Source organism: Anoplophora glabripennis, unplaced genomic scaffold (genome assembly GCF_000390285.2).
Source record: "Anoplophora glabripennis isolate ALB-LARVAE unplaced genomic scaffold, Agla_2.0 scaffold239, whole genome shotgun sequence".
Classification (NCBI taxonomy): domain Eukaryota; kingdom Metazoa; phylum Arthropoda; class Insecta; order Coleoptera; family Cerambycidae; genus Anoplophora; species Anoplophora glabripennis.
In genome coordinates this window covers 588,056-602,285 of record NW_019416322.1, presented here as the reverse complement: position 1 = coordinate 602,285, position 14,230 = coordinate 588,056, and the positions used below count along the sequence as shown (strand labels likewise).

The 14,230-nt window shown below is 32.1% G+C and overlaps 1 protein-coding gene across 1 annotated transcript in view; it reads right to left on the bottom strand.

Moving 5' to 3' along the window:
• LOC108911147 (Krueppel-like factor luna) overlaps positions 1–11,070 on the bottom strand; it is a 47,035-nt gene extending 35,965 nt beyond the window's left edge. Inside the window, exon 1 of the mRNA XM_018715993.1 lies at positions 10,501–11,070. Within this exon, the coding sequence (XP_018571509.1) occupies positions 10,501–10,602 (102 nt within the window). The 5' untranslated portion in view covers positions 10,603–11,070. The remainder of the gene's footprint in view (positions 1–10,500) is intronic.
• Between the last annotated feature and the right edge of the window lie 3,160 nt (positions 11,071–14,230).

The following is a 14,230-nucleotide window of genomic DNA, read 5'->3' as shown; positions in this document are numbered from 1 at the left end:
ATGGTGTCAAAATGATTTATGACAAATATCTAACTGCTAATTATACATATTTGTTGACAGTTATCTCAATTTCCATACAAACCAAGATTTTTTACAAAAATGTTAATATCGAATTTTTGATGTAAAATGCAACAACATTCATGCAACTTCTTTCTTTGAAGCCTGATAGGAAAACACTTTTTATGAAGTACCTACTACAATTACTTTGACCTTTTCAGTATATCCTTGCATTTTTGACATGACCTTTCCGGACACCCTGTATAAGTGTCTCCATCCTATTTTCTTATAAATAAAAATAGGTTTTTCATCATATAAAACAATAAAAGCAGTAACACTTGATCTAGCACTGTACAAAAGGGACAAAAAATGCAAAAGTTTATTTTTTTAATCATCTTAATTAATTATAAAATAGTTTTCTCCATTGGTTTACTATAAATTTTGTAATAATCAAAATCCCAGATCATTTTTTCCCAGGGATATAACCTGCTTCTTTCTAAATTTTGACTAGTTTTATAAATAATTCCCGTACTGAGTCGTACCGACTTATTTATTAGTAGGTACACTAACTAGCACGTGATTGATCCTTGGTATTTAGATAATAAATAAGATCTGACAAAACGTTACATCATTAATGAACGTGTATATTTGTGTAGCGTTACGAACTTCCACACGTAAATTAACATAATCTAGAACATTTTTAATATCATTCATAAATTAGTACCTAATTGTAGATAGAGATTTACGCCTGATCTAGGTCTATGTAACAGTGCTGCTTTGCGTAATATTTTAAACTTTGGCGGAAATACTAAATAGGAACAGCTCAGCAGCATGTATGTATTTTGAATTTTTTGTTGTATTGTATTTGTTTGAAGTTATTTCCGTTTCCAAATATTAATATCGTTTTCACGACGGGGTGGCTTCATTTTTAACATTATAGAAACAATTTTTCGGTAAAAATGCAAAATTTAATGCACATGCAATGTACTTTATGATATAAAATAGTGCTGGAACAAAAATATTTACCTAATTAAAATAATTTCTTTCGATTTAATGAAAACAATTTTCATTGACTTTAAATTTAATCTAAAGATGTATTATTTTTATATATTTTTTTAATAAAACTACATCTGAAAACGAACAAAATGAAAAAAAAGTTTATACCTATCTTTCGCAGTTACAGGTATTTGAAAATTTTTTACCCAAAATGTTTAAATGCTAATAACTTGTTGAGGGGTTGAAATAAAAATTTGAAAAAAATTTATGAAAGCTACTCTACATAGGTCCCTACTAAATAATACCAAAAAAAAATCAGGAAAATTAAAAATTGTCGGGTCACAACAGTGATTTGGCATCGAATGCCCCGCCCCGTATTTACTTTTGAGATTTCAAATTTTAGAAACTATCAAAGTGAAAACAGGCTTGGTATCAAAATAAAAAGAAACGAAGGCTCTATTATTACAAATTATAGAATATACAGGGTGTCAAAATAATATCAGTTCTTCATATACATTTTTTTCAGACGGACCATCGTTAACATGTTACGGGCCCACAAAGGTGAAAATTAATAAGTTATTTGTATTTAGTCTCTAAACTAATAACTTCAGTATGATGCAAATTTGGTGATCCATAACGCATGCGTACAGTTTGTTTTTGATGTTGTAAGTGAAACTTCATTATATATACCCAAAACGCCAGGGACGGACTGTGCCCAATGGTTAACAACCCAGAATTTTTGCATAGATGACGATCGCAATCTGCCTGTGTCAAAAATATGCCCTGAAGAATTTGCCAACGATGGTACCCTCTTGGTTCAACTCGGTAAAATTAACAGTTTAGGCAATATTCATGATTTTGTCACAATGCACATCGAGCGGCGCCTCCACAATTTTTTTTTTTTTATTTTTAATTGAACATAATTACTATGTTAGAACCGTACATATTTTGAAAATATATGCCTAGAAAATCTTATTGTCTGCTAATGTAATTTTCACTAACAAAATTTGACAAACACATTCTACACATAACACAAAATTGAAAAACAAAACGAGAATAATTTAAAGTTAAAAAAATAATTTAAAAGAAAGAAAACTATCAAATTACATTTTCAATGTGGCCACTTTCCACCTCCACACACTGGCCCACATGTGCATATTATGCAAATTCACTTCATCACGGGTAAATGTCGCCTCATCTGTTACACGAACATAAGCAGGAAAGTCTACTTGATTGGCACATTGCCGTAAAAACCATCTGCAAAAACGCATTCGTTGATCACAATCCGGGGGTAAAAATCTGTTGAACTGGTTGCAGATGATAGGGGGTGGAACAGCTGGGGTCTTAAGATGCGATGTACGGTACGAGATGAGGTTCCTACTTGCTGTGCGAGTCGTCGAGTACTAATTGTGGGGTCTTCGTCAAGATTTTCCAACACTGCATCTTTGACATTAAGGTTCACTTGCTGACCACGTCCTTCTAGGAATAACACTTTCCGTATCTTGCAGCCGCTGAACGCACGTTGTGGCCATCGTTCCCGGACAACCTAGTTGCCGCGAGCGCATTTTCTCCGGCATACACTAATACTAAAGTTTACAGAATATTTATTCTGTAAACTTTGCTAAACTAGTTTGTGCACAATCTAAAAAATTAAGCAAAGTAAGAAATAAGAATCTCGTTTTTAATGTAATCGGCACGCTATTCTTATTTTTTACTTCTTTATAAAAATTACACTGTCGTTATCGTTGAATTACAAAATAAAAACTTTTTCTGGAATCTTTTACTTTTTAACACTGATGGGGTCGATGGACGATGCTTTATTTAATAATTAAGTGAATAATGAATTCAATACAAATACAAAATCAGTTGACTGCACAAATTTTTTTACAATGTAAATTATAAGGTTGCATCTCGGGTCGCATAAAAACATTTCCAAAGATTTTAATAAATAAGACAGGGTCGGCCTTCATTTTCGTTGAATAAATGAACTTTAATTTACAAAAAAAACGCGAAGATAGAACTTTTTCGTATAAGAGTTTTCTATTACAAATATCACCAGCAAGCTGTAATTTAATTTTAATAGATTATACACGCCACACCCTGTATATTATTCTATGCCCAGCTTCTATTTAAACGAAAATAACTTTATATCGTAATAATATCTAACATTCAAATTACATCAAAGCATTAACATACCAAAATAAGTAGGTATTTAATTTAGTTAGAAATCTTCACCGAGAGGGTCATTACCGTTATGTTATGGTAAGTAGGTATTACGAAACCCCTCTCTTGTAAAGTCAGACATTTTACGAGTGCTAACATCATTAAACCATTTTGAATATTAAATGTTTTTAAACTTCCTTCACTCCCACGTATTATGTTCTTGGGAGGTTAAGTACGAGTATGTGGAAATTAGATATCCAGATATACTATACATATCCATTGTATAATTTTTAAGAAGACTATTGTATTTTTATAATAGTGTTTGTTAGAATAATATTTTAATGAATTAATAGGTGTAGGTATGTCGTAATAATGCATTCTAACAGTAACCTAACGTAAGACTAAGCGCAAGGTTTAGCGTTTTTAAATACCGTTTTATTTAGTACTGCTTCTGAATGCTAAAGTTGTATTCATAGCACGGAAAGGTGTATGTTTTAATCATATTCCGGATAATGGCCAATATCGTTTACGGTCTTTATAATACATACGGGGTGTTAGAAGTTTGAATGCCTTAATTTTAACAGACGATAGAATACATTAAAATAAACAAAAAACCTTATATGACATTGGGTCCTAGATTGCCGAGAAAAAATATCAAAATCTCCAACTTGATGTACAAAAGTTCGATTAATTAAGGAATATCGTAATATCAACATAACTGCGTGCATAGAATACCATAAATACAATGTTTTTGAATTTTTTATGCTTAATTCTAAAAAATAATTAGCATTGTAATAAATTTAAAATTCGATAAAATTCATATCGAGCAATGTGACAACGGCGCGGCGGATAACGCGAGGTACTAAGCTTTCCAGCAATACGCAATTCAGTTGGTATCTGAAATTGGACCGTGTCCGAGTGTTTTTTGCGTGCCACTATTTCCTTTTCTTGAGGTGTTTTCCAACGAGAGCGTGAAAATTGGATTCGAAAGTGTCGCGCGTGCATCGAAAATGGTGGTGGACATTTTGAGCATATGCTGTAGTTTGTTTTGTACTTGTGCATTTAAAAATTACTGAATTTTGCTTTTTGGTAAGTAACTAAATTATTTTCAATACGTATGATTATTTGGACGATGTGAATCTTTGGGTACTTTAATTACATAATTTTCAAATTCATAATTTGATTAAAAGTGTTTTAAGAGATTCATAATTACTAAAATTCGAGCTAAAATTTAAGCACAAAACTATCTCCGTACTACAAAATCGATACATTTTATTTTATTTATTTAAAAATTGGAAAACAATTGTCTTGAAATTTACTAAATGTTTCTCAATAATAGTTGTTTACATTTTTGTTATTCCGTAGGACATGTCTGCCGCGTGCACACGTGGTGTGCATCAGCTGTGTAACGTTAGGTTAAGCGCTGTGTCACGTTGTGATGAAACTCCCCAATATTAATACTCGCTGTAATGCGACAATTTTTGTCGACTCGTCAATTGTACGTTGTAAGCATGAAGATGCAAATCTTTTGTGAGAATACGCTGTCGACAGCTTCTGGAAATGTCCAATTCTTGACCACGGTGTCGAACTGATGTTCCTGGACTCTCAGCAACACTCTCACGAACTGCTTAGATGTTTTGTGTTGAACGACTTGTTGAATGACGGCCAGAATGTTTGAGACCACTAATTGATAAGATCAGTTGCTGAAGTTAAATCACTATTCCGACCATATTTTGTACGAAAATGGCTAACTGTAGCCACTGTATTTTTTGTCACACGCATGCGTTATTTCCTCCCCCAACTCCGGTCTCTCCATATTATTTTGTAATTAGTATTATTTGTAATTAGTAATTTAGTAATTAATTATGAATCTGAATATTTTAGTGACGTATTTTTCATCGGGAAAAAAATACTAAAACGAGTTTATTCATCTGGCATATAGCACAACACATGTGCGTAACAGTTTTTTAGTAGCGATATGCTATAGAGTGTCCAAAAGCAAATAAGTCATACGTCTTATGTATTGTATTCTTTTAATGAAGTTTATCTTCATTTCTTCAAGACTTTGTAGGTTTTTAAAGCATGTTAATGAAATTTGATATAGGGAGATTAGCTTAAGATGAACATACGTTTGTTTTTTACCTTAAATATAGAGAGCACTAAGAATATCTGAAATAGTCTTTTGTTCTTTTTTTGCGATATTTTTTCGTATATTTAAAAAAAATGCAGATATGTATAAAATGTAATTTTATTAACTGCATAAATGGTAAGGTGTTGAATGCAACGTTTCGAAGTTAAAATTAGGGATTAAAAATTCATGTACATAATAAGTATAAGAATTTAATAGAAAACTTGTTGAGAACTGCTGACTTCACTGCTGCATGTACGTGTGGTGAAGATCAAGATCAACTATGCTGTGTTTCCGGCGCCACACAGAACTCTTAAAATCTAACTATTTTACATAATAAGGAAAAAGTTAAATAAAGAAGCATTTTTTTAGATGTCAAAGAAGTTTTGAAATATCATGAAAGAAATGTTTAATTCTTTCATCAGTCTCTTGTCATTCCTATCCTCATTAATAAACTATTACAAAATACTGACCTTTTACTGAAGCATCCTACAAGAAGTGCAACCAAAACCAAATATGTACGAAGATGCATTATATTTTTAATATTATTTACGTTTATATGTTCAATTAACCACATTTCCTTAATATTTGTAACAAATGTACACTAACGAACTTACGTTTATTTGAAATTTTCTTTCACAGAAAATAAGTTTTTGCATTTACTGAATGAATTTATCTTTCAAACTTGTCAGTTAGTACCTAATAAAATTATTTTATTTCAACAATGTCAAAAAAATACTCATTTATTTTTTCTTTCGTAATATTATCGATTTATTTAATGTAAGTAGCAAAATTATCAACTGAAGGCAAAAGAGGTTTAGCTACTGAAATAACTGTTTTTATTTCCTCAAGACACAGGAAAGGGAAATTAAGTCATGGGTAAATTCCGATACTAAAAGCGTGTTTGAGGAAAACATTGTCTCGCTCCAACAAAACCAAGTCAATAGAATGGTTACCTACTTCAAATTTAGGTATTTATATATTTGCTCCTCGATTTGCTCTAACCATCTTTTTTATTATAAACGGGGAGCAATGAGCAAGAGAGACGATAAAGGCGAATATTCGGACGAATATATACACAAGTATGTATTCCGTCTTATAGTATAGTGTAGAATTAAACTAAGAATTAATATATTTAAATACCCATATTTCAACCTATATTTAAGACATTGCATTTCATAAAAAATAATTAATAAATTTAATTTAACAATGACTCAACCGCATCAGTAATTATATAAGCCTCAGTAATATTTACTATTTGAGTATACAAGTTGATCCATCTGTACCAAATGATCAAAGTTTTAGGCATGATGACCGTAACTAAGAATCACTAAAATTATGTATTTATGTAATGAAATATGATTCATGAATAATAAAAAACGTATTTATTTTTATAGTACGAGCGAGATAAATAATATTTTCGATAAAATAAAACTACAAAATACAGCAAACCGCCATGATAGGTTGCACCGAGGGTTGAACACCAATCAGAGCGAATTACGTCACATCTATGCAAAATGTCATTTTGTGTCATATGTACTTCGACAATATCCGCAGTATTTATCTTCGTTTTAAATATTTTGTGTTTCCCAACTATCAGTTGCTTGGTTTTGTGTACAAAACCACAATCAGGAAACGTTTCTAAAAGAACGAAAGAAAATAAAGACAATGTTTGTGATCAAAAGTTTATCCATGCATAAATTGGTGCTGAAATGCAAAGAACAGTCCTGCGACACATTTTTGAAAAAACTCGTACTGACTGATGATGACATGAAAGTTGAAGAAGAGACGAGACCAACATCAAAGCTGTTTTTGGCACGAGTTAAGATATGGCAAAGTGACGACCTCACGAGCGTTTGAATTTAGTTGGTGTAAAACCAATGAGGAAAACTCTTAAGTACCAGTTTGGGAAAAAAATTAAAAATGTGGTATAATGCTTTGCAAAAACTATCCCACGATAGCAGGATCGTCTGATGGAATCTGTGAAGACAGTATTATTGAAATTAAATGTACCATGAATATGAAGACTTAAAAATTATGTGAAAAAAGGAAAACCGACCCATTATAGAACAGTTTTTCAAAATCTGTCATCATGCTTATTAAGTAAAGGAACACTTTTATTGTTCCTAAGCATTATGTAACCGTTATCAAAATGAAAAAGAATTTTTCTCGACTTTTCCCACAAAACGTTTGTAAAATTGTGAGAAAAGTCCAGACAAATTCTTCTTTTTCATTTTGACTTGTTCTTTTCTTTCCAAAATTTTGATCATTTGGAACAGAAAAACGATTCCATGTATCAGATTTATTGCAAGTACATTGGGGTGTAAAAACTTCTTTGTTCCCTTAATCTTTCCAGCAGTGTATAATAAAAGAAGAACGAGCAAGCACCATGTCTTTTTACTCCAAGGTAATGCATTGTAAGTGATGTATGTATTTGAAGTCTCTAGAGTTTTTAGTTGGGAAAACATTTTAATTTCAATGGCTTCAGCGCATTTAAAAGAATAAAGATTTTACAGAAAAACCAATATTATGTACGGGCACTCTTTTTGGTACTGAAACTAGGTATTGCACCACCTGCTTTCAATAAACAATATTAAATAAACGCCTGCTATCCAAGAATCACAACTCCCACCGCAACCTCCTTTAAGCGATTTTGATTCAATTTGGATATGGTACGTACAGGGTAGTAAATATGATCAGAAATTTAAATTGTATTTAAAAATGAAACAATACCTAATACAAAAAAAAACTGTGACGTCAGTTACCTTCCACTAGTTATCAGCACCAATATTTATAGGTAGGTACATATTTTATCAAAATGATCACATTCTCATAACTTGTACTTATAAATTCTTAGAAATACGTTGGCTGTATTCCTGAAGTTTATTGCTTTACTGATAAAACTGGTCAAGGATTTTCCAATTGCAAAATATCTCGTCTATCCTTATCTTTTCTCTGCAAACCTGAAGTTTGTCATAAATCATTTTCATTTTCTTTTCATTTCCATATTTTTTTCACTCATGTAAGCACCTAGAATGGTCGTCCTGTCTAAACGGATCTAAGTATTTCATTACATACCTATATTAATAAAATTAAAAAAAAATCTTGAATAGCTAAAATAGAAATTGGGAAATATTTAGAGGGGCGTAGCTCCTTTAGGAAGCATTTCTCGACCAATGTTTAAAATATTCTTATTTTTGTCAATAAAATCAAGTGGTAAATTATTGGACACTAATTATGAAACACCCTGTATACCTACATCGACAAAAAAGTACCGTCAAGCTTTTTATATTTTTAATATTAATTTAATATAATTTATTTTTCTTATCGTCGTTAAATCCCTCAATAAACAAATTTGGTATACCTAAATAAGTAATTAAATAATAGTATTGAAACACCTAAAATACATAATACCTACCTACTGGTCATGTAATATTAAGTATTACAAAACACATAAAACGAAGTTTTCATAAAAGTTTAAATTTAATTGCAGTTGAAGCGGAACTCATAATACAACAACGCTACACAAGTTTAGGTATTTTAAATTTGGATATACTATTACTATTATAAGAGAAGAAGAGAATTGTGTACAGAAAGTGGGCGTAACTTCTATCGGCGCAAGCACAGCACATTAGGTAAATGCCTTGGTAATGCCGGTAAAACTTCAGTAATTCTTTTTTTCTGTTGGTAATGGGTAATGCCTAATAATATGCACTAATTTCGAGACTAATGCCCATCTAACATCCTGTAATACCCAGTACTATTTACTTATTAACTAAAAAATCAGAGAAAAACCGCTGACAAAATGTGTATACTAAAATACTCACTTTAATGATTAATTACTCAAATAATAAAAAGAGACAAAAGAGAAAGATGATAACACATGCGCGTTAATACCCAAATATTATTCTATTACTCAGATATTACCGAGGATACTACTCAAAATATTACTCAAGTTAAAATACTACCGCGGTTTCCCCCTTGAAAAATCTGGATAAGGCTTGCAAAAATCCAAAAAAGCTCCATAATTAGTTTACTTATTGAACGATGCAATCCCGGATTTTTCTATAACAAATTTTTTAATCTCAGTGCTTTTAACAAACATTTACCAGTGAAATTCAAATGATTGCCTGACAACTATTTGAAAATATTATGGCATACTAATATAATAACAATACCGACAACAATATTTAATCAATATTTTCATTTAACTGTATATATTTTCAGTAATAGTGCCACTTTTCATCCCTCTAGAAAAAACAAACGGATATCTTGAGAAATGTGGCAGCTATTAGAGAGTAGTACACATAATCTAGTCATTTGAAGGTTCTGACATAATGTCAATACCTATACCTGGGAATACTCCCCTATCTACATAATATTACAAAGTAAGTAACATAATGATTTTATTCATAAACTAAATTACCTAATAATAGTATTATGGTACACCTGATCTTTAACTGAAATTGTTTTGTTGACTCACTTCTCAATAATATAAATTCTACCCTTGGTAATACCTACCCTCGTACGTACCTATATACACTTTTAGGGCTTATAAGAGAAATTTTAATTTCTGCACAGTAGAGGGTAGTAAGTATACAGGTTTTTCATTCATACATATCTTTAACAGGTTGGTGTATTAAATCAAAGGCACGAATTTAGTAGTGTTTACACAACAAATAAGTCATGTAAATAAGTACCTACTCCAAATTACTGCCCTTGCCTAATGCAATCATATACCTACACCTAATTTATTATAAAAATCATTTTATTTCGTTGTCCATTGGATACGATCGTGTTGGAAGGGTCTTATTAAAAATATTATGAAAGAATATACACGACATGAAATATGACTCATGTGACTGCTGACTGACTGATAAATTTATTTATATTATTAAGGTTCACCATCTTCATATTGTGATTGTTATTATTCGTTTCTTTATCGAATAATACAAGAATTGTAGCAGATAAATAATTATGACTAATATGATGCAGATAAATGTAATACCTAGATATTATAGGCATTAGGTTTCGTTACATAGATACCTACAAATAGGAGATTTGACGTTGTAAAGGCCGTATTAATAATGTAAATTCTTACTACAGAATAGTAAACTGAACAATGAAAATGTCAAGATGTATGAATTAGAAAGATAGGTACATATGTGCATACCTATTAGAACAAGTTAATACCCATATAATCATCATTAATTTACCTGTTGCCAATGATCATCCAGTGACAGTTGAGCTGAAAAATATCCAGTATCATGGATATCTTGTAATTCCCTGAAGATACTAACGCTAGGAAGTATATCCATGTTTATATTCACTGGTCACAAATAAACACAAAAACACACAGCACATACATTAAGAAGACAGTACTCAGATCAATATAGACATGATCACGTTGCCGGCATGTCTATGTATATAACCTAACACTACATGAACTATAAACGTGCAGAAAAATACAGTAACGTGCTTTAACTTCAAGCACAATAACATCTATTCAACTATAAATATTTAAAATATTTACAGATACACTTAACGAAATACATCATAAACGCAGAACGTTTTGAAACGAAAGTGTCAACAATTCCATGTTAACGCAAAACAAACTGCCGTCATATGTCCAAGTCTGAACTAACAAAAATGGAAATACAAAGTTTTGGTTGCTCAGGTGTTTTAAATTGCAGAATTTCAGAATATAGGACACTAAAATACAGCAAAAATTATACGCTCTTTGACGGAGCCTCACGGCACGACTGATCCGTCAACACTCGTTTGTTTTCGTTGTAGTCCCCGAACAGTGCGATCCCATCCTCCACTCCGGCTCTCGTACTGATTGATAACTTCGATCGTATGCGCACTAATGTTGCGTTATATCATACATTACAGTCAACCAAATAAATTTCACTTGTATTTTTGCATTATCCCTTTTAGTCATGCGGATGCCTCTTCCTCTTATCAAACACGAATTGAATACCTACCTACAAAGCTAGCTAATTGTGAAAGAAAAGCATTTTTTTTAATTACACAGTGTACTTTTTACAATTTTTTTTTTCAGGACTTACCTATACCTACGTTTACTGAAGTTAATTCATGGAAATGTATGTTTTACGTAGATCACAAATATAATACCTGCCGAGATATTTTAAAGTCAATCATTAATACAGAAAAAGTAATAACATGGTTTTTTTGTTTATTACTCCAATGCCTACTAGAAAAATTATAGTACCTACTTAGAGATTTACTTATTAGATGCTCTTTAGTGCTTACTTTTGTAGATAAGCCGTTTCTCAGAAATGAAAAAAAAATGTTTTATAGAGTTTATGGATATATATCCACTGTAATATTTATTTTAATATTATAAAAAGTATACAGGGTGTTCAGATATTCCCGTGTAGCAATAAAATTAAAACTTTAAGGCTGGTTTGAAAAAGATGATATAAATTCAGGAAAACGTAAAATATCACTAAATGAAACGATTTTTTGCTTCGGATGCTACGATCTTTTCAAATGACATTTCATATTTTTTTTGTTAGGTAATCCTACATTGTAACATATTGTAGTGTATGTGAAGTTAGCCCCTCCCACTTTTTGAGAAAGTTAAAAAAATTATTATATTAGACTGTGCTCCATACAAAAAATTGTAGTTTCCGAGAAAATGCAAAAATCTACAAGCTGCAAGCAAAACTAAATTTATAAAATCAACCCTTTCCCGCTAAGGATGTTTTTTTATTTTCATTTTAGTCACTATGGTAGAAATGCCCAATATAATGAAATAAATTTTTGATTGTTAATTCAATCTTTTTAATAACTTTACTAATACTACAAAAAATCAAAAATATTTTTTTGATTTTAATGCTCTATACAACGAAAAAGAGCAATATTCATAGTTTGACGCCAGCAATCATTTCTTAATCTTGGGGGGCTTGGGGGCTAAAGTGGGGTCCTAAAAGTTTAGGTTTTTCGCATTTTTCAGGGAAACATGACATGGAATTTTTGCAAATGGTAGATGACGTTAGCAAAATCCAAAAAGTGGAGGCTATAACTTCTCATTCAGTTCTCCCAATTCTCCGGGACCCCGAATGTCGTCAAGTTTTTCTTAGCGGCACAGTGTTCAAAACAACTTCCTATGTCGAGTAAAATTAGTTTTTTCCAAACTCCATGAAAAACCAGAAAATTTCGAATGTTTCGCAATCTTTGGAAAACCGCAACAAATATGAAGTTTTCCTTCACGAGCAACATCAACAGCAACAGGATTATCAACAACAATAACAACAACAACAACAACATCAACAGCAACATCAACAGTAACACCAGCAACAGTACCACCATCAGCAGCACCAGCAACAGCAGCACAATAACAATATCAGCAGCAACAGCAGCAGCACCAGCAGTAGCGACACCAGTAGCTGTACTATAACACCATCAGAAGCAACATCAACAGCAGCACCAGCAACAGCACCAATACTAGAACCAACACTAGCAGCAACAAAAAAAATAGCAGTAGCAACACGTCCTCAATGACAATATTCTTTGGAAAATGATAAAAATATGTCGTTTTTTTAATAATTCGCAATTAGTTTACGTCGTCGCAGTTTTCAGTAGATATTTAAAAAATTGGACTTTAAAATTAAAAATTTAATTTAAAATTTCAAAAAACAACTATTAAAAAAACGCATATGTTCCGTTGGAACTATATCTCACTGGAAAATACTCTCGCCGTAGGTCTTAACACAGTTGTTAAAATACAGGGTGTAACAAAAATAAGGTTACAAGCATTATCGAGAATAATGAGAATTATGTCGAAGACCAGTTCCAACAGGATGAAGCTCCCCCACACTACGCCTTGCCTATTCGACAGTATCTTGATCGTAGGTTCGCGCATCAGTGAATTGGGAGAAGACCTGCACGATCGCCGAATTAGTCTCCACTGAACTTTTTCTTATGGGGTCACTTAAAATCCTAACTAATAATCGGTCAAATGCAAGAAATAAAACACGGTTATGTAGAGAATTAGAATACCTTTCAAACGATGTGTCACTTAATCCTCCAGGGGCCCAGCCAGGACAAAAGGAGGTCCCACAAAGCGCCTACACCGGCCGCATTTGCGGTCGGGGTAGACGACGTATGGGGCCCACCTACGAAGGCTGTCCAGGCCTACACGAGATGAGGCAGGATAAAGAGGGATAATCCCCCTCCATCCCAAATCATTGAGGCCAATTTCTAGCCATGGAATAATGGCGATCGCGCGCGGCGCACTTAATCCTCCAACAAGAAATTTATGTCAAAAATCGACATGTCCGGCGTTTTTCGGAAAAATAATTTTCCTGAGGGTTACTCGCTCTGTTTCGTTTTCGCTGGGACGTCCTGTATATATTTTCAGCATTAAATGTGTAAGATCTCTGAAACAAAGCTGCATGAAATCTTGGTAATTGACGAAAATGGACATGTCTTAGATTAAGATTATGTCGATCAGCACGATAAGAAAGTTTATTCCGCAAAAATGGCGGCAAATTGTTTTTGAGTAATTTTTCACAAAAATAGCCATTTAATATTTATACAATTTCTAATCTTGAGCCAACCAAGTTTATTACATCTTTGAAATCTGCAGCAGGCATTCAAAACTTTTTGTAATAAATTTTGGGTAAATTTATCTAAATAGGCAAAATAATAAGTAATAAAACAATAATTAATGATAGGAATTACTAGACATTCACACAGTTTTTTACGTAATGTATAATTAAGTAGTAAATATCTATTCATATACAACAATTTTGATGTTCCATTTATATATCAATAAAGAGAAGTGTTTTTCAAACTCAGATCTGTGTCAAACAGGTCCCAAGTATTTGAAATGGAACAGCATATCTAACGACCTACCCTTAATAAGCTTTAACCTATACATAATTTCCTGCCGCTTGGTTTTAGAACAGAATAACA